Source organism: Leptonotus elevatus, chromosome 14 (genome assembly GCF_054856555.1).
Source record: "Leptonotus elevatus isolate MCC_2025b chromosome 14, RoL_Lele_1.0, whole genome shotgun sequence".
NCBI lineage: Eukaryota > Metazoa > Chordata > Actinopteri > Syngnathiformes > Syngnathidae > Leptonotus > Leptonotus elevatus.
This window is the reverse complement of record NC_141252.1, coordinates 21,416,054-21,443,553: the sequence shown is the minus strand read 5'-3', so window position 1 is coordinate 21,443,553 and position 27,500 is coordinate 21,416,054. Positions and strand designations below refer to the sequence as shown.

At 41.0% G+C, this 27,500-nt stretch overlaps 1 protein-coding gene and 1 long non-coding RNA gene across 2 annotated transcripts in view; one reads left to right on the top strand and one right to left on the bottom strand.

Moving 5' to 3' along the window:
• The window catches only part of LOC147163302 (uncharacterized), a 34,246-nt gene extending 7,745 nt beyond the window's left edge, over nucleotides 1-26,501 (top strand). Inside the window, exons 2-3 of the long non-coding RNA XR_015097123.1 lie at nucleotides 25,576-25,744; nucleotides 26,400-26,501. This is a non-coding gene — a long non-coding RNA (uncharacterized LOC147163302). The remainder of the gene's footprint in view (nucleotides 1-25,575; nucleotides 25,745-26,399) is intronic.
• syne3 (spectrin repeat containing, nuclear envelope family member 3) overlaps nucleotides 1-27,500 on the bottom strand; it is a 142,475-nt gene that overhangs the window by 1,749 nt on the left and 113,226 nt on the right. Inside the window, 6 exon segments of the mRNA XM_086095240.1 lie at nucleotides 2,705-2,755; nucleotides 7,524-7,709; nucleotides 21,257-21,400; nucleotides 21,955-22,142; nucleotides 22,209-22,423; nucleotides 26,263-26,435. Coding sequence (XP_085951366.1) covers nucleotides 2,705-2,755; nucleotides 7,524-7,709; nucleotides 21,257-21,400; nucleotides 21,955-22,142; nucleotides 22,209-22,423; nucleotides 26,263-26,435 — 957 coding nt within the window.

Genomic DNA, 27,500 nt, shown 5'->3' with positions numbered 1-27,500 from the left:
TGTGGATGTAGCCTCCAGCATGACAGGAGAGGATGAAGGAGAGTGTATATGAAACGGGTTTGGTCCCTGTTGAGAGCCCTCCTTCTGAATCTGCTAGTCAGAGATGGCAAATGTAGGTCCAGAAAGTAAAAAACCCTGCCAAAGTTTGGCTTTAGCCCCATGTACTAGCTAACTAGCTCCCCAGGCACTTGTTTACCTGCTAGGGAGCTAGCTAGCTAGCTAGCACAAGGTGCTAAAGTCAAACTGTGGCAGGGTTTTTACTTTCTGGACCTGGATTTGCCATCTCTGCTGCTAGTGAAGATAGATGTCGGTGATTGTGGGAAGGCTGTTATCTTTCTTTCCGAGCAGCCTTTACCATCCTTAGATGAGCCTTCCTTTCTGCAGCTGAGCAGCTGCAGTGCCACACCGTGAGGCTGGTACTAAAGATGTTTTTCAGCACACATCTGCAAAAGCTCTACAAGACACAGATCCCCAGAAGATTGCATATTTTGGAGGAAGTATAGATCTTGGTGTGCCTTCTTCAGCAGACAGTAAGTGTCCTTTCCCCCAGAAGTCATCGGAAATTTGGACTCCAAGGTACTTGTAGTTGGAGACCGTTTCCACTGCTACTCCCTCAGTGTGCAGAGGTGGACAAGGGGGCATCTGTCCTTCCTGAAGGCCACCACCATCTCATTGGTCTTCACATTAATGTTTGCACCACTCCACCAGGTGCTCTATCTCTTCTCTGTACTCTGACCCATCATTGTTCCTGAGGCATCCAACTAACATTGTTTTGTGGAAAACTTCACTATATGACAGCTCAGGAGTTTCGCAGAGCAGTCATAGGTCGGTAGCGTGAACAGTAGGGGGCTCAACACACAGGGGACCCAGTGCTGAGGGATATAGAGAGGGAGACGTGTAGTGGAGCCTGACAGTCTATGAGAGGGGTCCGCAGTCTTGCAGGTTTTAGCTGTTTCCGCCTAACAACATACTTGATAATAAAGATCAGGATCGTTATCAGGCATGCTGATGAGCTGATTATAGGAATCAGGTGAGCTAGTAGGCAGAAACATCTAAAATCTGCAGGACTGCGGACCTCAAGGAACGGAATTGTGAACCCTGGTCTATGGTATGTTGGTCCCCAGTGATGGACTCAGCTCAAGCAGCACCAGGTTCTGTGGGAAGACGGTGTTGAAGGCGGAGGAGAAATCCTGGAAGAGCAGGCGAACATAGGAGTTCCTGCTTTGCAGGTGGGTAAGGGCGGCGTGGAGCATTGTTAGGATGGCATCATTAGTGGAGCGATTGTTCATGTAGATACATATTTATATAGTGCTCTTCTGTGAGGGTCAACAGTGATGTGGCTGGAGTTTTTAATCCATGCCATGATCAGCTTCTTAAAGCACTTCATAACTATAGGAGTGCAGACTACTGGCTGAGTCATTCAGACCTGTCACTGTGGAGGTCTTGGGTATGGGGAAGGAGGTAGTCTTCAGGCAGGTTGGGACACAAGTTGGGACGGTAGTGTGAGGTGTTGAAAATGTCTGTTAGGACCTCGGTTAGCTGGTGGGCTTAGTCTCTTAGAATAAGCCTGGGATATTTTCAAGGCCTGCAATTTTGTGGGAGGTAATAATTTTAAAAGGAACCCTGACTGTAACAAAAAAATTTCCTCTGTATTATTTATTTGGTTGTTACTAACATAACTATGAGATCAATAAAAAAAAAAAAAACATTTTGTAGAAACCTTATTTGGACGTAAGCCGCCATTGTTATTCCCGTCGCAACACATTTAGTGCGTAGTGACGTAAAATGGCGGCGGTCTCTCTGCCGAGCAATGTGGAACACCTATAAAGAAACAATATATGCGATCGGGAGAGTCACCCTCCCCAACCCTCCCCCACGTCGTGCCCTCGTCATTCACCAGACACATTCAAGAGTTTTGATCGTCTCTTTAGGAACGCTACGGAGACTTACCTTTCTTTATACGTGTTTTACATTGCTAGGCACGGCAGAGAGCCAGCCGCCATTCTACACACAATGCGTTGTGATGTAAAAAACAATGGTGGCATACGTCCACATAAAGTTTCTACAAAATGTATTAAACTGGAATTGATTTTTGAAAAATAAATCTCTTAGTTATGTTAGTTACAACCAAATAAATAATATAAACGTCTGATGGGGATAATTTGAGGAGTGTCATCGGGTGGTGGTATGCGTCTTATGTTGGAAGCGTTGTTGGGGTCCTCAGTGGTCAAAGAACTGGTTCGGCGTTTGGTATTGTATGGAGTTTGTGATGCCCTGAGTGCTGATGCTTTGTGTGCCCTGAAGGCAGTATCCCTAGTCTTCAGCAGTTATCTCAGCCAGAGTTTAATTTGATCCACATGATTTTCACTTCGCTAATACTAATCGCTAAACAAAACGACCCCCCCCAACCCCCTCTCTACCGTAGACGATTTACTGTCCGACACAACACCCCTAACCCCGCCAGCGCCCTCAATTGACCAGTCACCACTGCCGATCACAGTGAAAATAAACATCCATCCATCCATCCATTTTCAAAACTACTCGTCACTAGGGTCGCGAGCGTAATGGAGCCTATCCCAACTGTCTACACACACACGCACACGCAAATTGACAAATTAGAGTGTACAATTAAACAACCATATGTGTAAAAACATGCCTTTAATTCACTTTCTGTCATGAAATATATACGTTAATTTTATGGTACCTTGGACACTGTAGCTCCAGTCGGAGGTTTCCCCTGTTTGACAGTGACTTTCTGCAAAGGAAAAAGAATATTACGTTTTTACTATGTAATGGACTTTCCTCCCAAAGCTAAAATCTACTTATGAAGACAAACACTCCATATCACTCTCCTCACAGCAACTGATTGCCAACATAATGTTTAGATGGGGATTTGGTGTTGTGCACTAGTGGACAGTTTAGCATGACAAAATCTCAAAACACACAGACAAAGTGGTTAAGAAATGGGTCGTGGACAAAAATATGCATGTTTTGCAATGGCCCAGACAGCTGTAATAGCACAAAAAAAAGCTTTTTTATTGATTTTTGAGAAGGGTATGAATAATTTTGGACATGCCACTCTTTGTTTAAATGTATATAAAAGCTAAAAAATATTTTTTCCCACAGTGACACCTCTTGTACAGCATTCTATTATCTTCTGGGAGACACCTGTGTCACTTCCAATTCAGGAAAAAATTGCTGGTTGAATACAAGTAACTTTAAATCCAAATTTGCTGGGGGTATGAATAATTTTCGGCTTGACTATCGCTCTCAATTAACAACCACCAACCAGCCAAATGCCCACTGTTTTTTTCCAACTTCCCTCATACTACTGTTCGTCTCTCGCGCTGGGTACATCTTCTATTTCGTTTACTGGTGGATTGCTGCTCATTAGTGGGCCTTCCATCCAATCGTTTTGACATTTTTTAAGTAAATTTACTGAAAATGCGCAAAACGGACATGCGACTACTTATGCCCATTTCCATCTGTTCTTCTTTTGCAAATATTAAGAGGGGACTCCGCTGCTGTAGGTGGTGGTATTATACACCATAGAGATGTGATCCACCAATAATTTAAAAGAAGAAGAACAGGAAGCAACTGCGCCGTGCAATGACGTCGTATGAGTTTGCTTTTGTAATTCTTGATAAACCGTAGCGTTTCTTTGCTGTTTTCCATCAAAAATTGCATTAATATTCACTTCTTTAATTCCAAAAATATTTCAGTTTCAATTTTGTGTTTGCAGCTGGACGTTCAGCGTGTACAGACAGTTGTTTACTCTCCAACCAATCGCGGCGTGGGGTGTGACGGGGGGTGGCGGGGGGCGTGTCACTGTAAGCAGACGGGATGTTGAGTTGAGTGACTTGAGTGAAAGAAATAAAGTATACCACAACAAAACGTGCATCGCATAATGCAAGGTCGAAAACGAGAGTAAATCTTGGCTTGGCATTTACCCGCTTCCGAGCTCTGAAGGAGCGGCTTGGACTGAAGAGCGACGCAGAGTTGGCCTGCTATTCGACAGGTAAGTGCCAAACCGAAATGAAAATGTTAGCTTGCTAATTTAGCGACATGCTAGGTTAAGTCACATTGACAAGGTTAACTCGGCAATATAGAACGAGAGTCGAACACCTGGCAATAAGTGAAGCTAAGCCAAAAGGCTGTAGCAACCTTTGGGGGTGGGTTGTGGTTTGGGTAGTTTCCGACGCTCTGGACGGGCCGTGAAGGCATCACATACTGTTTTTTTGGGGGAAGCTACGCGCGCTAATGGCTGTTGTGTTGTAGTTGAGCCTGTTGTTTTGTTCTTGAAAACTCTTGTTAGCTCCACACTTGTCCTGATTATTTAACCATCGTTACAAGGCAAATGTCGTTTTGAACGATTATCCCTGTCGGTGATTGCCGGTGCACGGTGATCGCTCGGATCAGTAATGTGACCATTTGCAAGATACCTCGTCACTCACTCTCGCAGCTTGCTTGGCTGAGTGCGATCAGAGGCAGTGGGCGTGAACGGGTCGTATGGGTTGAACCATGGGAGTGGTCCGTTTTGAATTGTTTGTTTACAAACAGAAACGGTTTGATTACAAACAGAAATAGTCAAAACAGTGCCTTTAAGTCTATTAACATGATCTTTTTTGCGTTTATTTAATATACTGATCTAGGGTTGGGGGGGGGGGGAGTGGCTGGTAGGGTTTTAGTCTGGGGGGTGTCAACATTTTATAATTTTCTCCATCATTTTACCTTCTGTTTATTACATATTTGTTTAAAATTGAACATTTGGTATTTTTTTTCACTGTCTTACGTTGATGTGACTTGCTTTGCTACGATTAAAGTTTTATTGGTTCTCTTTCTTTCTCACTCAATATGTTTACAGTACATGACATCAATGAATGCCGTGCTAAGGATTGCTTCTCTCTCTGCTAGCTTGTGTTGCCTTGGTTTTCAAAAACATTTCTTCTTGTTTGTGCCTTTATTTTATTTTTTTAATTGAAAAAATATTTTAAAAAACACTTCTTTGGCACTGAATGTTTAGGTACTTAACTCTTTGACTGCCAGACGTTTTCAGAAAAGGGATGCTGTGAGTGCCAGCTGATTTAAGCATTTTGACTGATCTTTCAAGGTCCACAGAAAATGTTCTGTTTGGACTATGGAAACACACATACTACCAAATGAAAGATTGAACTCTCATCTTTCATCAGAAAAAAAAGTTAGTTTCTACCTTATTCCGTACTTCAGTAATCAACAATAGAAAATGGTTAGTTTCACACAAATGCGCTTGTTTTGGAACAAAATACGGAGAAATCAAGCTTTTAGTGAAACGATATTATTTCATGCACTCTAGTGAATTTTACACTTCTTTGTGTCCATGAATGATGCCACAAACACCTAAATAGTGCTTTACTTCTATAAAACACTACCACCAAGAATGAAAAAGTGTTTTTTGATAGCAAAATACGTTTATTTACATTCAACAGTGTAACAATTTGACACAACAATTTGGCAAACTATTTACAAATGTGTGCAACTGTGGTACTATTTACAATTATGTGGATGTTTCAACGACAGTTTTTCTTTTTGTGTAACACTCCCCTGCGTGCAAGGAGACGCAACAGGATTTGCACAACAGATTAGTTTCACTGCGATTGCCTCTTCGCGTGCAGACGCTACACTTTCTTGCCAGCCGTTTTTTCCGGGGAATAGCAAGTATATACTGCAGTGTGTGTTGCCATCAAGTCTACTATCAGGATCATGCTACGGTTACGTTACGGTGGTGTTACGTCTGGCTTCCTCATGTCCTTCAGTTCCTATACCGGGTGGTAGATGTTCTGATCCATCTTATCCACTCCATTCATGGTGGCATTGTAGTCCAGAACCAGTGTCTTCTCCGTGATCAGACTGTACCCGCTCCTCCGATGAATATGCATTGGACTCGGGGTACTCTCCATCGTCCGATCGAATGTCCGCTTGGGCATAAGTGCTCGGTCGGTTGTGCTCCGCGTTTTCCGGCGTTAGCATCGCTAGCCGGTGAGGCTTTTTGACGTGAGAATAACGGCCGCGTCAACGCTTCCAACTTCGGCGTCAACCTCGGGAGTCACCATCATCATCATCATCAATGTGCACTGGTCGATGCTTTTCGACTACTCTTCATTGTCCGATCGAATGTCCGCTTGTGCAGAAGTGCTCGGTCGGTTGTGCTCCGCGTTTTCCGGCGTTAGCATCGCTAGCCGGTGAGGCTTTATTAATACGTGATCATAACGGTCGCATCAACGCTTCCAACTTCGGCGTCAAGCTCGGAGTCACCATCATCATCATCGTCGACATCAATGCGCTTTTTAGTATTGATCGATGCTTTCTGTCTTTGAAAAAAATGCTCAAGCGTGAGCTGCTTGCAACCGGTCGCCATTGTTGCTTCATCAGCCATTGTCCCCTCAACACTCTAGCTCCGCCTCACGTCTTCTACTGACGCCCACCCAATCTTGTCCAAAGAGAGTCATTGCTGCCATCTAGGGGCCAAAACGAGTCATTATACTAACTAGATCTGCTTGATACTTTCAGCACAGCTGCCCAAGGCTTTCCTCCACCCGTTTCAAAAAAACAAACAAAAAAACATAGTGAACGTCTTTTAACGTCTTTGGCGCCCCTCCGTAGGTTTTTACTAAACGTTATTTAACGTTTATGGCAGTCAAAGAGTTAAGGCCTAGTTATACTTCTGCGTCAGTGTTGGCCGTGCGTTTGCCTTCTGGTGCGCAATACACGTTACATTACTTGGTTTAAAAAAAAAATCTTCTGTTTCGTCTTTTTTGTGCCTTTATTTTATTATTTTTATAAAAGTTATTATTATTATTATTTTTTAAACACTTCTTTGGCACTGAATGTTTAGGTATTTAAGGCCTAGTTATGCTTCTGCGTCAGTGTTGCTCGTGCTTTTGCCTTCTGGTGCGCAATACTCATTACAATACACATCAGGTTGTTTGCTGCAGTTTCACTTAAAGTTGGGGTGTTGCTACGGCTGTTATTGGCTAGGACGCCACATGTAGATTCTTCTGCATTTTATGGCCAAAGTCTCGTTTCTGGAAAAAGGAACAAAGCTGGGGGGAGAGTTGGCTCATCACCATGGCAATTATTTAATGCCAATTTGCAACGGTTACTGTCGGCAGTAACTCGCCAAAACACAATAACCACGTGCTTAGCAAACAGTCCCCCCCCCCCCCCCCCTGGTCTCACACAGACATCCACACAATCACACACAAACGTGGTCTACCGCACGGGAAGTGGATTTGCGCCGCCTGCGCTTACAAACACAGTTGTCTTCACGGAAACTATCGGGGGGAGGTAAAAATGCAAGCTGTCATCTGTGAGGCTATTTGAGTGATGTTTGTTCAGTTCAGCTCGGTAAATATTTACGCCAGTTGTCACATGACTGGCAGCTGTGACGCATATTTTGATTGATCACCCCCCCCCCCCTCCAAAAAGAAACATTTAAATGCAGGCAATATTACACAAGGAAAGCTCTGAAGCGGTAGTCAACTCACCTTAGAACTGAGCCTGGTCTTGACAACACCTATAGCCTTTAGCTTGGACTTGTACAGCATCCAGCGGTAACGAAGTTCTTCTAGATTCGAGTCCACTAATGGATCTGATCCACTCTTACCAACTCCACTCCCCTGAAGCAAAAGCTGCAACTGCTCCTGACCCCATGTTAGACCTGACCTCAGGGCCTGCATCAAAAAAAGTCAAAGAAGTTCAGGGGTGCTGGAATACTATAGCTGGCACATTGCTTTCTTGTTTTCAAAATAATAGGCAATATGTAAAAAAAAAAAGAAAAAAGAAAAAAAAAAGGGGTTTAAACCCAAGTGTTCCAGTTTATTTAATCTCCATTTTACACCATATGAAAGGGGGTTTCTAAACTCAAGACTACGAGCGCTTCAACTAACAACTTTTTATTATGAGCTGTCGCTTGTTTTTTTTGTTTTGTTGCTTTGTTGTCAGTAGTGCTGAACCAATACCACTTTTTTTGTTTTAGTGTGAGTACTTACATTTGAGTACTCGCCCATACTAAGTTTCAATACTAGATAATGCCATAGCACATTCATATAATGAATATACATAAGTATATATACATACGCAATGTAGTTAGAGGGTCAAAATTAGCATTTTGCGATTCAAACAAACACGTTGAAATGTAAAAACTGCAAATAAGCATTTATTCGGGAAAACGCAGAGCTGCCAAATGTAACTGAAATCCCTGAACACTAACTTGTTACACCCCTAACTCCTGCTAATCACACTTTGGGTATGTCAGCTGGTGTCTGTACCCAATGTGATCGGGCTGCCAGATCGTATCGGGGTCGCCTACACGATTGGCTGGAAATTATCTGGTTGACGTCAAACATTAGAAAGAAATGATCAAAGACGTCATTTAAATAACAAAATGTATGGACTGAAATTGTAAAAACTTAGGGATGGGTGAGTACCAATACCAGGTCTCGGGCTGATACCAGGCACATTTCATGGTATCGGTACTCGCGATGGATATCGATACTGGTGTCAGCCCGCGCACTCCTTCATTTCATTACTTCCGGCAGCGCCATTTCGGCGTGCGTTACTGAGAATAAATAAGTACGCTTGTGAGTGATATCACCTATATCTGTGGTTCAATGTGTGTTATATGTTTGGAGCTCACGTAACTTCGCCGTGTTTAATTGCCTCGTTGAGTTGCCGCATGCTTAATTGCCTCGTTAACATCCGAGCTGTGGTGCTAAAAATAGAACAGTGCTGTTAATCAAATCAAACTTTATTTATAAAGCACCTTTCATACATTAAAATGCAACTCAAGGTGCTGAACAATTAAAACATCCATAGTACAATAAAAAGATAACCCATCCCTCCCCCAACATCCCCATGATCATCCACCCCCACACACACACACGCACGCACGCACACAATGAAATTAAAGCCGAAAGAATATGGCCAAAAGAGGATGTTGTGGTTGCGCAAGCAAAAAAACAAAAACAAAAAACGCTGGAAGCAAGTGCCTTTTTGAATTAAACACCAAACACGGGAGGGAGTGTCCGCCTTACATTTGTGAGTACCGGCAGCTTCATTGTGCACACCGGAGAAGGAGAGGGGCGTCGCTTGGTAAACTATGTCAAAAAAGAGAGCGCTGCCGAGTACTGCACTACAGGTGAGCCACTCTTTCTCTTGTAGCGCCTTCTGTTTTTTCTTTGATAAGAGCCCCCGAGCGCTTCCACTTTTTCACTTGCATTCTGGTGGCCTTGCTAAATACTTTTGCTAATGTTAGCGCTATTGCTATCAACCGTTTTAAACAAGTAAACACTTACCACTATCTCCAGTTGACTACAGATCTGTACAGGACGCGGTGTGTGACTTTGCAGTCCGTTCCCATAGCCGATTGGCTGGTGTGAAGAAATGTATTTATTTGTAAACGTTGGTATGTGAATGTGCCGATTTTAAGTGCGCCGCAACGTGTCCCGCTCCAAATAGCCTACAAATGCGTCATCCGCACCGCACCGCACCGCATGCATCCGTGCCCGCCAGTGCGAAGTACTGAACATTGACTATAAAGTGCAATTGCACCGCCAGAAAATGCTCAGTTGCTCACCCCGCGTTTGGTGTTTAATGTACCATTCGCTAATATGTCTCTGATGTCTGTGGTGTGGACGCATTTCAATTTATATTGTGCTTTGTTAAATTACCCGCGCTAAATAGTAGGGGTGGGAATCTCTGACATGGGTCAGATTTGATATGTATCTCGATACACAGGTTGCGATTGGATTGAAAAACAATATATTTCAGAGCAGAACGGTTCGATGTGGTTTGATTAAGTTTGGGAGCGAAACAATTTTCAATTCCATACGATTCATTTCAATATTCAAAACAATATTATAATTGACATTTGCTGCTTGTAGACCATCATAAAACACCACAAATTCTTACAGTATCTTCAAACATGTAAAAAAAAAAGTATTCTATATTTTCATATATTGAATCAATTATTTAAATAGACTACAAAGAAGGGCTGGGCGATATAACTGACAAATATATCACAGTTTAAGTATTTATTAGTCGTTATTGACAGTTATAATTATTTATTTATTTTATTCAAAAAAGGATCAGGAGAAGAAAAGGGTGATAATTGAATTTGAAATATAAATATTTAACCTTTAAAAAGACACCAACACAATTAAAAAATATATGCGCACAGTGCAAAGTATTTCAGGAACATACATTTGAGACATGAAATAAACTATCTATCTATCTATCTATCTATCTATCTATCAAACACATTTTTACCACTTAATATATATCCAAAAGTTGTTGCCAAAAGTGACCATCCCTTATTATCAACAATTCTTGTTTTTCTTTTGCCGTCACATTAATTTTTCTATTTTGTTTAATGTACAACATTATTTTATTTAAGACAAAATGACCACGGAATCATGTTCGTCAACAGATTTCAGTTTGATGACGTAATTGCGGCCAGGTCTCAATTCTCTTACCTACTTCTCTTTTCGTGCTAGTTGTGTACATTGACAGGGAGCCACAAACAGAGAAATGAGATGCTTGCGGCGTGCTTTTAGCTTAGCTTAGCTGGTGTGTTAGCTTTGGGACATACCTGTGTGAAGTTTGAAGCCATGCATTCAATTGTCACGGGAGTTGGAATTGGGGTCGTGCGCAGTACCAACACCGGAATGCCGAGATGTACGGACTTCTGTCGTTGTTTCCAGTTACAAGTTGTCACTTGCTGTGACGCGCAGCCGCGTGCACACTGTGTGGGTGCCCAGTGTTGACGGTGGGCTCCCCAAAAAGGTGCGTAATTTGCCGTTGCATTATGTTTACAACATTCGGGGAATGAAGCGTCTATGAGCGCTACTTTGCTGGCTCTCAGTAAACAGCAAGTAGCTTGAATAGTGGCGCTACTGAAATGTAAACAAAACAAGTAGAGCACTGCACAGAGCGCTTGCTCATGTTATAAAAGATGAAAACCATAAAGCCTCATACACACAACTGATTCATAGCCACGCAATATCCGGTCCACAGCTTTACAGGCAATGTATCTAAGGATTCCCTGCGGATTTTTAATCGATTGAGGAGTCTGCTACCAAAACGGTCCTAAGACTCTCCTTGACGAACGATATCCAGTCGAATCGGTTTTTTGTCCCACCCCTACTAAATAGGCCTAAATATTTTTTTTATTAATTATAATAAATGCAATGATGACTTCCAGTGACGCCATGTTCCAAGCAGCTGCTTGAAGACTGCGCTCTGTCCGTACTTGTTATATTTCCTAACAAAAACCATAATACTCGATGATTTCTTCATTTTTTTTACAAGATCCCTAAGAGGCAAAGGATCGCAAAAACAGGATCAAAATAAAGATAAAGTCGACAACTTGAGACAACTAACTTTGAAACAGGCTTCGGCTGGACTTACAGCTACAGAAGATAGCGTGCATAACTCAGAGTCTAAAATACTGCCTGTGCTTGAGAAATTGAGGAAAGACAACCAACAACTCAACTCTCTCTTAAAAGGCTGGAAACGTCTTTTAAGGGGCTTAAAGAAGATGTGACAAAATTGTAAAACAGAGTCGCGGAGGCGGAGGGCCGCATCCGTGCTAACGAGGACATTGCTAAGCGTCATGAGCAGGCCCTCCGCTATTTGCTATACAGAGAGATTGAATTGACGGCGCGCTGCGAGGACATGCAGAATAGACCACGGCAAATCAACATGAGAATTTACAGCGTGCCAGAAGGGAGTGAGGGAAGAGATGTTAAGCTCTTGGTACAGGAGTTGCTTAAATCCGCTATTCAACTTTCCCCCCGAGCTCGACATAGTCATTGAGAGGGCACAGAGTTCTCTCCGCCAAGCCCAATGATCCCAAAGCCGCCCCCCCCCGCTCTCTGATTGTTAGATTTTTTGATTATTCTGTGAAAGGAAACCATACTACGACAAGCATGAGAGCAAAGGACAGTAATAATGTACAATGGAATTCAGATATACTGAGACCACGATTTTTCACCCGAGTCACAGAAGACGAGAATGCTTGCGCGGGATGTCGTAAAGCAACTAAAAGTCAAGAATGTAAGGGTGAAATGTGTTTTCCCTGCACAGTTGAAAATGTTCCTTGATGATGGTGACAAAACCTACCCGACGTTATCGGATGCGCTCCCGGCACGGCACTTAAGGAGATGGGTGAGTGGATAAGAGGGAGCGGATGGAAACTGATCTGTCCTGGGACGGTTGGAGCACCACGGGATACAAAGGAGTAACCCCCCCCCCCTTCTCTCCCCTTTTACAGTTTTTTTAAAAACCTGGGTTCAAAATCCCAAAAAATCGAAGGCCCTAACAACAATGATGGAGGAATTAGGTTTGGTAGATGTTTGGCGCCGCTTACATCCTAAGGATAAGGATTTTACTTTTTTCTCACATGTACACTGTTCCCATTCGCGGTTTGACATGTTCTTGATGTCTGCAGTGGACTTTAGAGATATTCAATGTAATATTGACGCAATTACTATATCAGATCACGCCCCAGTGAGCCTGAAACTAAAGTTGAGCCCAAATAGAAACGTCAAATATTGTCGAGCCAATGTATCTATCCTAAATAAAAACAAAATTAAACAAGAATTGCAGATGCCTAATGAAGTATATTCAAGTCAACAATAATGATGAGGTGGCCCCAACAATATTATGGGAGACAGCCAAGTGTTTTTTTAAGCGGCAATATTATTGCAATCTGCTCTAGATTGAAGAAAGAGAGACCTGCTGAAATAACACATTAGAAAACGAAATCCGTAAATTAGAGCGAGATTATCAGACAACGCAAAAAGATAACACACTTACCATGTCAAAGGAGAACAGACAGAAATTAAATGACCTATTAACCCATAAAGCTAAAAGGCAGCTTTGATTTTTGAATCAAAAGCATTATGAATTCAGTAACAGGGCTCGTTGGCTCTTGGCATTTCAGTTGCGAAAAGCACAATTGAGTAGAATAGTGCATAAGATCAGATGCCCAAATACTGGAGATATGATGCTTCAGCCCAAGGATATTGCAAATGCCTTTGCCGTTTATTACCAGGAATTGTATAGGGCAGAAAACTACCCAGATAAGAAGGAGAAAACTAGGAACTTCCTTAATTCAATTAATATTGATAAATTGACTGAGGAGGAGGCGGAGCAGATAATATGTCCGATTACACAAGACTAGATAAAAAAAAGTATTTTGAAACTCAAAAGTAACAAAACCCGTGGCGTTGACGGCATTCCGGGAGAAATCTATAAAGCTTTTGAAAAGTAATAGACGCCGCTGTATAATTATGTATTTTCGACAGGTGAAGCTCCTCAATCATGGTCTGAAGCGATTATTTATAAGGATCCAACCCTTTGCACATCTTATCGCCTTATCAGTCTCTTACGTGTTGATATGAAAATACTTACCACCATCATTGCGGATAGAATTCAGTGCCATATCCGGAAACTGGTGAAAGGTGATCAAACAGGTTTCATAACACGTAGACAAGGAATGGATAATGTTAGAAGGGCCCTAAATCTTCAATTAATAGCGCAGAAAAGGTGTATCCCATCATTGTTTTTAAGTCTGGACGCTGAGAAAGCGTTTGATCGGGTTGATTGGGACTTTCTGCAACAGACGCTACAATATATGGGTTTCAATAATATGTTTATTAAATGGGTCCAAATGTTTTATAAAAAACCCAGGTCACGGGTGAGGGTTAACGGACACTGCTCTGATTTTTTTCCCACTGGGACGTGAGACCAGACATGGTGAAGTACTTTCGCCCTTATTATTTGCTTTTAGCATCGAGCGCCCTGCTGAATTAATTAGATCAAATCCACTCATACAGGGAATAAGAAACGAAACTGATGCCTGTCATAAATTGTACCTTTTTGTTGATGATATTTTGTTATTTTTAGAGAATCCCATCACTTCTGTGCCAGCCTTGCTTAATAGTCTTTATCAGTACAGTATGGTATCAGATTATAAAATTAACACAAATAAATCTGAAGCATTAAATGCTTGTGGGGAACTGGCCACCACAATTAGACAGCCTTGTTTCTTTTAGGCACTTAAGACAGGGATTTCAATATCTGTGTGTTGTCTTACTCCTAAGACAACACAGTTGTTTTCATCAAATTATGACAAACTGTCGAAGGTTATTATAAATGACTGTATGAGTAAATGGGATATACTTCCACTGTCTCTTTTGGGAAGGATTGAATGCATCAGAATGAATGTTCTTCCAAGGTAACTCTTCTTGTTTCGAAACCTCCCCATTTTTATACCCCAGTCTGCATTTAGATCTCTAGACAAATTAATTTAAAAATGTATTTGGCAGAATAGAAGACCAAGAATTAGTCTTAAAATCTTGATGCTGGGTAAAGAACACGGCTGGGACTTCCTAACATCAAACTGTATTATTGGGCTGCCCAAATAAAAGCAATGGCGGCCTGGATCATACGGGATCCGGAATCGCACTGGGTTTCATTGGAGGAGCATTCATTACCAGGTATTTCCCTTTCGACTGTTCCCTTTCTCAGTCTGCAGTTCCAGAAACAAATTAAAATTAAGAACTTATGGGTTAAACATCCATTGAATGTCTGGAAACGGGCACAAAAACAATTAAAGGGAATTTAAGACTTTAAAGTGCGCCTTATAGTCGTGAAAATATGGTAATATGAACGCTTACTCCCAAAAATCTGATTTCACCCAAAAAGTGTAATTGAGCATTAAGACCTGCAGTGTGAACATAGCTTTAAGGCCGAGATACACCAATCCGACGTTGGCCAAATGTGACCGACACCTACCCCTTGGCCCAGACGTCGGCACGTCGCGTAGAAAAATTACGTAAATACACACCGCACCGACACAGACTATTACGTACCTTCAGCGCATGCGCAAGAAGTAATTCCCCTCCGTACCATCGGCGGCGGTAGTTATTCTTCCTAGAGGCAACCAGCAACCTCTTTACGGGGGCGGAATATAAAAACATAAACAACTCATACCGGTGTTGACAGTGGTGCTGGTAAACGCGGCGGCCAGCTGGTGAAGCGAAAACGGGCGCTGGAACAAGCTTTGTCCCCTTCTCGTTCCCTAACGCATGGATGTACTCCGTTGTGGTGTATCCTGGACCCTGTTGACTTCTGGCTGCTATCGATCGTCGGTTCACCCGAAAAGCTTCGGCCGTGCTGCCCTCCGCGTTTTGGATGCCGACCTCCAGCTTCTGTAGGAGCTTCCTCGAGACCGCCGGACGGAAGGGCCATGCACCCCTGCTGCTCCCACAAGGATCACGCTGTTAAATGCACGGTCATTGACAAACAAAACGCTTATTTTGAGGGAGTTTTTCCTTTCCAACAACTTGGATTTCCTCTGCCTGACGGAGACCTGGACTGTCGCTGGTGAGTCCACTACTATGATTGAATTACTACCGCCTGGCCGTGATTACTTGGACGCTCCACGGACGTCGGGCCGAGGTGGAGAAACGGCGACTATTGAAAAAAACAAAAAAAATAATTTAAATGTAAACGATGTCTATTTACTACATCGATCACAGCTTTGAAGCCACCGGTGGTCTTTGAAGTCGGCCAAACTGTCACTGTGCTGTGCTGTGCTGTGTCATTTACCGACCTCCAAAATACAATAAGGACTTTCTAAACGACTTTGCAAATCTTCTTTCCGAAATCATTCTGAAATATGATCATGTCATCTTTATGGAGGACTTTAATATTCACGTGTGCTGTCCTGAAAAACCATAAAGTTGAGTTGAGTACTGTTTATCCGCGTTGTCACTTGCTTTTCTTGATCCATGCGCTGATTCGCTAGCTAACAGCCTATCAAAGTAATCAAATGCCCCCGATGCCGATTCAACATGTCGAATTTGCTGGAAAACTACCCTAAAAAAACAAAGTGAACACATCTGACTCACACATTTCATTAGCTGATGTCATCAATCTATTTTTATTATTTCTTCAACCTTAAAGATCTCATATATATATATATATATTCCACAAGAATATATATTTTCAACATATTAAAATAGTTCTCAACTGTGTGAAAGACATGTCTGTGACATTCATTCGTCAAAACTGACTTTGGATCTAATATTTTTGCTGTCCCTTAATTAGCCAAAAAATGCTCTGTTCAAAACAGCCTATTTTAGGAGTGTGTCCCTTTTATGTAAATAGCTGCACCAGGCCACACCAAGGCCATACCCTTCTCTCTCAAAGGGGCTGTGATTTCAGCTCCGCGAGCCATGTGCTAATGTGAATGTAAACGACTCTACCATGGCCGTACCAATTTGAGCCAGACCAACTTGTCTTTTACACATTTGAGAACTATTTTAATATGTGGAAAATGGCATAACGTTTTACCGTAAGAAAAAGTAGCATCACGTTATTAAAGAGACTATGTTGTAGCGTTAGTTTGCAATTGTTTAGGCAGTAGTTATTTTGCCGGAACTAGCAACTCTCCTGTGAGCGTTATTTTGCCGTGAATGTCTCTGATTTGCCGTGAATGCTTGTAGACATTTACAAGTGGTTATACATAAGACAAATGTGCACATTTAGGCCACTCAGCGGTCGTAACACGCAAGCGGTCTCGTTGAGACCACTTAGTGGACGGTTACCATCACAAAGTCACGTCAACTACAGTCCTGCTCACTGTTATTGGCACCCCTTCATTTTTTGCATGATCTCAACAATATCTTCAGAAATCAATGGAAATGTACCAATTTTATATCATCTGAACCTTTTATTTGGATGTCCAAAGTAATTCAACAAATTAAATTGTTTTTCAACTTACATAATGTAATTCAAAAAGAAAAAATAGAAAACACAGCATGTGCAGCGATAATAGCACCCCTCTTTGATATCTGGTTCCACACCCTTTGGCAGTGATGACAGCTTCCAAACGTTTCTTGTAGCCACCTCTAAGCTTCTTGCACTTCTTTGCTGGTATTTCCCCCCACTCTTCCATTGCAAATTGTTTAAGCTTTTGAATGTTTGCAGGTTTCTTTTCCAAACGCCACATTTCAGCTCATATCAAAGATTTTCAATCGGATTGAGATCAGGAGTCATTGCTGGCCATTTTAAAACAGTATTTTTTTCCCCTTTTTAACCAATGCTTTGTGCTTTTGGATGTGTGCTTTGGGTCTTTGTTTTGCTGGCAGACCCATGACCTTTGACTCAAACCAAGTTGTTTAACACTTGGTAGGAAATGTCCCCCTAGAATGTCTTGATAATTTTCTGATTTCATGATTCCTGTGATATGATTAAGGCCTCCAGTACCAGATGTAGCAAAGCAGCACCACAGAATTATGGATCATCCATCATGCTTAACTGTAGGGAGGGTGTTCTTTTCCTTGGAAGCTTCATTGCGTTGTCTGTAAACAAACTGTTGGCGTGCATTGCGGAAAAGCTCTATTTTTGTTTAATCTGTCCACAGAACAGTTTCCCAAAAGAATTGTGGTTTGTCCAGGTGTACTCCTTGGCAAAGGTTAGCTATTCTTTTTTATGTCTGTTTCAGGAATGGTCTTTGCCCGTGTAGCCCTGTTTTTGGTTCAGTGTGTGGTGTATGGTGCTTCTTGAAACCATGATCCCAAACTGTTCCAAGTTGGATGTTTAACCTGGTTCTCTTTCCACCATTCGCACCAACCGTCGAAGACTTCTGTCATCAATTTCTCTCTTCACCCCACGTCCATAGAGGTTCTTGATAGTTTCATGCTCGTCAAACTTCTTAATAACATTACACACTGCTGAAACAGGGCTACCAAAATCTTTGGAGATGGCTCTACACCCTTTGGAGGTCTTGTGTTTGTGAATAATTGCACTTGTCCTAAGACAACTCCTTAGTTTTCATGATTTTACCAAAAGAAAAGGGGATAACAGGTGGCTTTTAAAAACATCAAAGTCATCATTCATGTCAATTGGGCACAGACAATTTAGAACAGGGAATTCTCATTTGTGATTTACCAAAGGACAGAGCACATTTCAAGATTTTAATTTTTCCACTCATTGTTTATTGTTTGAAACTGTTTTTTAATAATTTGGTCTTTAGGATAAAACACAAGTTCGATGTAAAAAAATAAAAGGATTTACTTGATTAATTTTTTCAGAAGATATTCCACATTATGTACTTTACCTTCATGCGTGCCAATATTGGTGAGCAGGACAGTAGGTGGCGAGTTGCCAGTCACGGCAAAATAACCACCGCGGATTATATCTTGGCAAAACAATATGCAACTGTTGAGAGTATTCTGCCCAGATTTAGTTATAACTGTTTTGATTTAGTTATAACTGTTTAGATTTAGTCATAACTGTTTTAATTTCCTCAGTAACGCTTGGTGAGTGTTTGAATAATGTCTCCTGGTGACGGAATGTCTGAAGGGCTTCCTCTATTTTCACAACAATGGGCTATTTGTCTGGGGTGAAGCAAATGTGTTAAAATTATTTCTTTGTAAGTCTTATCTTATGCTAGGTGCCGTCAGGTCTGAGACCTACTATATTTCCACATCAAAAGGCCATCTGTCAATGTGTATTGAATGCTGTAAAAGTCTGTCTTGGCTGGGGGCAGGGGTGGGGAGAAAGGGGAGGGGTTTGGTGGTACCGCCCTTCTTGCTAGTATAAGAATATTGCAATTGTCAGCAATCAACACAATTGTGATGAGAATCAGCCATTTGTCTGTCATTCATGAGTGTCCGGAATATTCTGTAAAATAAATCCTTCGAAGGACCTGTTCACCGATCTCCAGTCTGCATTCGGATAACCAACATTCTCACTACCCAAAAGAAAACGAACACGCGGAAGGCAAAGAGTGCATTCCAACACAACCTTCTCAGTATTATCCAACCACCGTCTGCTTTATCACATCTGACCTCTTTTTTACCAAACAACCTCCACACGACAAATGCAGGTCACACTTTAGTCACTAAAAATACGCCGGTAATATGGTAGAAGGTGTGATATGGCACATCTCTAATTGAAAGGATAGGAAGGAAGACTTAATCAAAATAAAATGTTAAACTTACATCTTTCACCTTTGCAGTCGTGTCACACTGTTGGGACCAATCCATTATGTTTAAATGAGTTGCAAATTAGCTCTGAACAGGCTTTCACTAACAAAACAGTCCTTCAAGAAATGCTGTCGGTACATGTCCTTCAAAAATGAAATTAATCCATTGTCTTCTCAAAGACTCGGACAAAGGAAGCAACGGTTTAGGGTGTACCCCACCTACTGCCTGAAGCCAGCTGGGATAGGCTCCAGCACCCTCTGCGACCCATGTGTGGAATTAGTGGTTATAAAAATGGATGGATGGCTGTTTCCCCATTGTTCTCCACGGACCGACCATATGCCGCGAGCAGGAAAAAAAAAGGAGCAGCCAGCTTCTCGAATTTCTGTGTGTGTGACAAAACTTTACCACTAATCCTAGGGGGCGGGGTTGAGTGCATTTCCGTGTCTTTTTGACATCACCAAGTCATGGAAGTTGAATCTGTCCGTTTGAAGCACACAATTTTAGATAGGAGGAGAAAGCTAAAGAAGTCACAGACTGACTTTTTTCATACCTGGTTGGATTGTAGACAGGCCAGGGATGTATATTATTGACAGAAAACTCCACTAAAGTGCATTTTCATACTATGAGACCTTTAAAGTATCCTGCTTTCATATTCTTAGCTTTATTTACGCTTTTACAATTTCAGTCCATACATTTTGTTATTTAAATGACATTTTCAATATTTTCTTTCCACTGTTTTGATGTCAACCAGATAATTTCCAGCCAATCCTATAGCGTAACATCATCGGTAGGCGACCCCGATACAATCTGGCAGCCCGATTACATCTGGTACAGACACCGGTTTGCGACTACACTGGCACAGTGTAGGGACATAGGTAGTCATTTAAGGACAATGGTAAAGACAACCAACGTCTCCACTAGGTGTGGGACGATACCGGTAACTCACGATTTGATACTGTGATATGTTGCCCACAATAACGATAATATCACGATACACGATCTTTACGATATTCGATATATTGTCAGAAATGTTATCAACATTATATCAAGATATTCAGTATGTGAGTGACAGTGGAAACTTGCCGACTGTTCTTCGCAAATAATGTCAAGACACCAGTTCTTTGCTACTCTAACGCCATTTAGGGGATTAGCGCCCCCACAAACAGGACAGGAGAGTTAAGTAATGACGGTGACAACAACGGATCAAAAGTCACAGTTCGGATCGGATCACGGATTCGAGTCACGGATCGAATCGTTTTTCGGATCAGCAAAAACAAAACAAACAAGATCAGTGGAACGTCTTCATTTATTTAGAAAAACACTTTTACTCTAAATTTTAATATATGATATAAGATATGGCTTTTTAGAATTCAGGGACACGTGCAATATGTGTTTTATATGTTAAGTGCAATATGAGGCAGATACATTCTTAATCTATACACGGTGCATGTATAAAATAAGGTATTAATTATGGAGGGCCAAAAATGCCTAAATAAATAATAAATAAATACAAGTGAAAATAAAAACGGATATAAATGATTTATTTATTTTAATTTTGGCATTTTTGGTCTTCCATAATCAATGGCTTAAAGTTGTATTCCTAAAGTCTAAAGGGCTATATTTGACATTTTGAGTTGAATGTTTTTTTGTTTTTTTAATTGGCAAATTTTAGAAAATAAATGAAGAGAAAGTTCTAGTTATCTTTTTCTTTTTTTAAATAATGAAAAAGACAAAGTGCAATTTAAGGCACATTCCCTTCCTTCCATGAATTACAAAGTAGCCTAGGTCCACAATATTGAATAAGTAGTAAATAAAGCAAGCCAAGCAACAGATGTCTAAGTAATGTATTATTTGGTAAACTTATTCTGAAGTTAGCCTTAGCGTAGGCGGCGTGTTACGTTGAGTATGTTTCCAGCTTCCTTGACATGTCTGAATGAAAAAAAAAATCCTGCATCATTAATTTGAGGACTCATATCACCCCTAGTTGCCAAAATGCTCCCATGCATCCGACTTGACATGATCTACAAGGGTTTTCAACTTCCTTTGCTGCTATTATAGTGAATGTGGACTGATCATGTTGCTTTCGTGTGAAATTGCAGTTTGTTTGTTTTTTCACCAACCAATCCGTGGATCGTGTGCGATCCAAACCAGGGGGCCTGAGCTGTACGGATCACAGATCAATGACAATCCGTTGGACCACACTACTGGTAACTCACACTTAGTGTGTCCTGTTGCATCTTGAGTTCTTTGCCGTTGAGTGTTGCTCTCCTGGTGCTAAGGATCCCTGAAAGCAGTTCAGTCTCTCTGCACAGCCAGGCCTCAAACTCTCTCCTCTTGGACTCATATTGACCTGTATCCATCTGTAAATATCAAAATCAACTCAAAAAAACTTTATGTCGTGGAAGACAACAATAAAAACAACTGTCATTATTAGTGAAGAATGCGCATGTTGGTTTGCGTTGTTTCAGCTCTGGTGGATATTACTTGGATTTTTGTCTGAGGACAGTTGACTGACTGCACAATCCAGTAAACTACCTCTATGCAATGGCATCTGCGGCGTTACATTTTTCAGTTAGTGCGGTTGGGTAAGTTAGGATTTTATTTCTATTTATTTCTAAATACCAGTACTCAAATAAACACTTGTTTGAAAATAAGCACCAACCAATGTAAAACGCTTTTTGGTACATGCAGAAATAAGTTGTGTGCGTCTGTTTTGCTTGTCTATTTTTTGCCCGTTTGTGGCTGTTCATTGTTGTGTTAAATATCAATAAAATTGTGTGAGTGTGTGTGTGTGTGTGTGGGGGGGGGGGTCATTTAGTGATCTTTAAACAATTAGTTGTTGAATAATCGTTGCACTTCAAGTGTTAATATATTAAATAAATATAGTGTTTGATTGACAATATTTATAACATACCATTGCGCCTTCAGTTGATGTGCTGGCTTGCCACTCGACTGGATCATGCCTGAAAAGCATGAAAGCTCCTCTTCCTTGCCTCAGGCTCTCCATCATCATAGATCCTTCTTCTTGGTTAATTGAGCCCTCCTCTTCACTGATACCCAAATGTGATCCTCTGCTAACTGTGTTCAAGGTACGACTGTCACCTACGGCAGACACATGAGTGAGAAGATTTGTATCCCCTTGAAAGTCTTTGGCAAGAGGCTGCTGACCTGCTTGACTGAGAACAGTCCTAGCAGACAAATCATCTACATCTCTAGCATGGGAGCTTTGGCCGCCCATGTCCTTTCCTGATAGTTTTTGTTCATCTTGTATAGTAGGCAGTATGAGTTGACATTCAGTAGGACCACTGCATCCATTGTCAGCCTCCTTGACATTGATCTCTGTCAAGGTTGATTGTGTCTCGTCTATGGAGCTGTTTAAAAGCCTAGGAGGAAAAAAAAAGGCAACATTCTTAACTCACAATTGCAATATTCACAAGTTTAGTCCTTAACTCATTCAAACCCAAAAACGTATAAATGCGTTTTTAATACTTTGTCCTGCACTCCCCAAAACGTATTTACCGTATTTTCACGACTATAAGGCGCACTTTAAAGTCTTAAAATTTCTCAAAAATCGACAATGCACCTAATAGTGAGGTACTAAGGTCCAAAATCTGACTGACTGTGTGGGAGGACGCGACACATTGCTTATATACAAGAAAGGCGGAACTGACTGAGGACAGACATGAGAGCACGGAAGAGTCAACTTGGTGGCGAGTTCTCTAGCCCCTCCTCTCCCACTCCTCCTACACCTCTCCCCCGCCTCCCAAAGCCCTCCCTCCCGCACGATTGTTTACTCTGCCTGTCGTGACTTGTGTTCAAACTTATGCCATGGCAAAGCATACATGTTCAGTGAGCTTGTTTCAGAGCTTAACGAGACACTTACAAGTTAATTGTTTGATTGTCAGCTCCCTCCAAAAGTGAACGGTCTGCTCTCGCAGGCAGTGATGGAGCATACCAAATGCAAAGGGGGTGTCCGGCTAAACTACTACATACAGTAGTGTATGGTTTCCTTTTTTTCTTTTCTTTTTAAAAATTATTTATTGAACAAAGTGCACTTACAGCAACAGACATTGCAAAAGTCACTTTGAAGTAGTGCAAGTCTACAGAGTGTAGCTAAACAGAACACACCACATACTAAAGACACCAGATTGTTTTTTCCCACGCATCACCTTTCCTTCCTTATCTCTGTGACTCAAATGCGTGCACATCTTTCAGCCGCTGTTAAAAATAAAGTTCGGCAAATGAACGCGGAGCTTGCTATCGTTCCAGGAGGCTGGCGAACACAGCTTTACCAAGTCTGGGAGGCAGCACTGTGCGAGTTATGCCACGATTTGTCAATGGATCGTGAATGCTTGGGCGAACGCAAAAGCCGGCATCATTTCCGAGGACACGACAACGAGACTGACTCTGACAATGAGACAGAGCCTGGCGTGTTTGATGGAGAACTTGCCCAGTTGTTTGTTTCTGATACAGAAGATCATGAGGATTATGACTGATTTGTGGATTAGGATTGATCAAAAGCAATGCGAGTACTTTGTTATATACTTCAAGTACAACTGAACTTACTGTTTACATTGTAAACTCAGTTTTGTTCCACTCACTGCCTTTTTAAAAACATGCGCTAGCACTAGCATATGTTTTAGCATAATAGCATGCTACCATGTTTTGAACTAGCGTATCTTTAACCGTGCCTGCGTCCAATAGTGCGGTGCACCTTTTGTGTGTGTTAAACACAAAAATATCACCCGTAACTGTGACTGCGCCTTATAATACGGTGCACCTTATGGTCGTGAAAATACAGTATACATTTTTTATGTTTTTTTTTTTATGCTACAGCATACAGAAAACTTTGATACATTTTCTGACACTAAGAGGTTGCTTAAAGCAATGGTAGTTATTACAAAAAACGGCCATCAGGTGGCAGCAGAGTATAAGAGAGCAACTAGGGCCATGTTGCAACAAGCTCTTTTTCCCAGTGATTTCAACAGGTTTGTAAAAAATGCTGAAACTTAGTTATAATATAATGCTAATTGCTGCAAAACGGAAACAGATACAAATATACTTATTTTCCTGATGAAAGAAGAGACTCTAATGTTTCTTTTGGTAGGTTCCATTTTTTTGTAGCAATAAAACACAATATTCTGTGGGACTTGCAATACCCGTCAAAATCCAGTAAAATAGCTGGGAGCAAAGGGTGTTGCTTCAGTGAAAATGGCTAGCAAAGCGGAGATAACAAAAGTAGAAACACTTTTATATTGTCTCGGATTTTGTCTTTGTTAATGTTTTTGTGTATCTGTGTTAGGGCTGGGCAATATGGACCAAAACTCCTATACCGATTTATTTTGGCTTAATATCGATATACGATATATATCACGATATATACAAACCCAATTCCCAAAAAGTTGGGACACGATATAAATTGTGAATAAAAACTGAATGCAATTATGTGAAGTGCCAAATTTTAATATTTTGTTCAGAATAGAACATAGTTGACAGGTCAAAAGTTTAAACTGAGAACATTTATCATTTTAAGGGAAAAATATGTTGATTGTAAATTTCATGGTTCCAACAAATCTCAAAAAAGTTGGGACAGGTAGCAATAAGAGGCTGGTAAAGTCAATTGCACTTAAATGTAAATGTGCACTGTTGTAAGAAGAAGAGGGAATGCCTCATAGTGGTGAAAATGGCCTCGTCTCAACTTTTTGGAGATGTGTTGAATTTAAAATCAACATAGTTTTCCCTTAAAATTATAAATTTTCTCAGTTTAAACTTTTGACCTGTTCTCAATGTTCTATTCGGAATAAAATATTAAAATTTGGCACTTCCACATAATTGCATTCAGTTTTTATTGACAATTTGTATAGTGTCCCAACTTTTTTGGAATTGGGTTTGTATATATTTTTTCCCCGCAAGAAATTTTTCAGTCAAAGCCAAATATAACATGTCACAAGTAGTTCTATTATTGAAACCGGATATTTCAGTGAATAGTGGCTAAATCAAATGAATAAATAATAAATGGGTTTTTTTCACCTGGTTCATGAAAATGCTCAGTCCTTTAAATAATAAAATGTAAATATAAATGCTGCATAACCATTTTTAAACACAATCTCTGCAAGGTGCACAGTTAAATAAAAATAGCCTATAAACTATAACCAGCCAATCTTTTTCTGAGATCTATTCACGAGAAAAGTACAATATAAATGGTTTACTGAAATAAAACAGAATTTCTTCCCCTTTCTGACAAACTTTACGACGGGTTCCTGTAGCGAGCAGTTTCACACACTTAATACTTATGTTTGTGGCACTGTTTAGACGGTGAAAAGTATTTGCATTGCTTCCACCCCTCGCTAGAACTTGTGTATCGCACTCCTCTCAGTGTAGTGAGTGTAGTGAGTTCTTGCTAGCTGGTCGCTAGCCACATTCATGCTCACCTACTCCTTGTTGTCAGGCTGCTCGCTGGCTCACTCGCTGTTGTTGCTCGCTGGGCCTGCTCGCTCCCTACATACATATTGTGATTTCTTCTTTTTTTTAACAGATCAACTCTTCCGCCACGCTTTGCGTGTTGGAGGAGAGAAGAGAAAAGTGCTTCACAAGTAACAAGTGTCCCCCCTCCCGTGCACGAAAAAGGATGGGCGGGGGCCGCACGGGGCAATGAGACTGACGGAGCACAGCAAAAGCGCAGTAGAGCAACGATCAGAGCGCAAGTATGAACTATATATCGATATTGACGAAATAGTCTAATTCCATATCCCGTTATAAATATATTGATATAATTTTTATATTGATATATCACCCAGCCCTAAAGATTCTGTCTGAAAAGCAGTGTTATAGAGCCATGTTTTTATAGCAATATAACTGAATATTCTGTGGACCTTGCAAAATCAGTCAAAATCCAGTAAAAGGGGGTTGCTTCAGTGAAAATGGCTGGGAGTAAATGAGTTCAATGCGAATATTATGGAACACTGACTTTTAACTTCTTTCGGATAATTTTTTCACTTTGTGACCTTTAAATGTTTAGAAATGGAATAAAACCAATATTTTTCACCACATACTAATTGAAACATCATGTAATTGGCTGCGATTTCCGAACCGCTTGTGGGTCAGAAACAAAATGAGCACTGAGCAACAACCTCTGGTGCTCTTTGGGAGAACCAGACCAAAACTGTGATGTGCATTGCTGAATATGGTACATTTGTTTTCTGGTATGTTCGTCTTGTTTTACCTGTGAATGTTGAGACTCATAGTATACAACGCCAACCATGAACCTTGAAGACGCTTTATATGGCCAACAATGTGGACTCTTCCGTCCTCTGAAGTCCTTTTTAAAACACTCTGACCCTGTATCTCCATCTGTTGCAGCTGGATCTCCTTTTCTGGAAATTCTCCAAGTGCTCCCTGGGGACAGTAAATGTCAAATAAAAGAAAAATGAGAAATAAAAACAGCCTTGATCATGCAGAAAACTTTCAATACCACATTTATATTATCAGTAGAATAAAGCTAGCTTGCAGCTTGCAGCTAAAAACACACCCTAGTTACGACGTCTACAAAATCACTTATTTTTTATAAACTTTGACCAAAATTTTAACTTTTGTACTGCTGGGAAATGAAAATAGAGACCTTCTTTTTTGGAGAAAAATCACATCATTGAAATTTTTGTCCCAAAAATTATTTTTGCTATTTACTCAACACTAATCTCCGCGACATACGTCCAATTTTGTGAAAATATCACTATGACCGGTAAAAGGGTCGTCGTGTCAAAAAACAAAAAACTAAAACAAAATTGGGATATTCATATATTGAGATTCTACACTTAATTTATAATAAATAGGGTCGGGCGGTATAACGATAATACGATTTCCCGGGGTGTCCAAAAACGGCAACGATGTTACTTTTAGTAGTCATTTAAAAAAAAAACTGCAGCGTATAATGACCTATTATGATATTAAACATAACACAACATTTGTAGTTGTGTTTTCAAATGAGCAACTAGCATTACTATGACTGTTTAAAATGAATAGTAAGCTGTTAGTCATGTGACAGTCACATGACCGCTCAGAAGGAGCTAGAAAAAAATGACGGTCCCCTAAAAAGAAAAGAAAAAATGCAACTGCTACAATTTGGCAGCAAATGTCGATGAGGCCTTTATGCAAAATCGGCATGAGGACTGTGACGGTGTGAGATGAAATATACTTCGTATCTCCGGACTTATCTGAGGAACAATATTCCCCGCTACCTGCTGCAAAGAGTTTGTCCACAATTCAAAACTACTGGTATTATTAAGTCCATATGACCTCCAGAAGCGCGCCACAAAGCGCTTTTATTTATACAAAAAAAACCGTAAGTGATTTCGTTTTTCGTCCATGGACACACATCAACCCAAGACCGCGGCACACAGGTGAGTGGGCTATCTGTGTGTGCTCTCGGGTGGGGGCTGCCCCTGCGGAAGTTTGTGTGTCGCG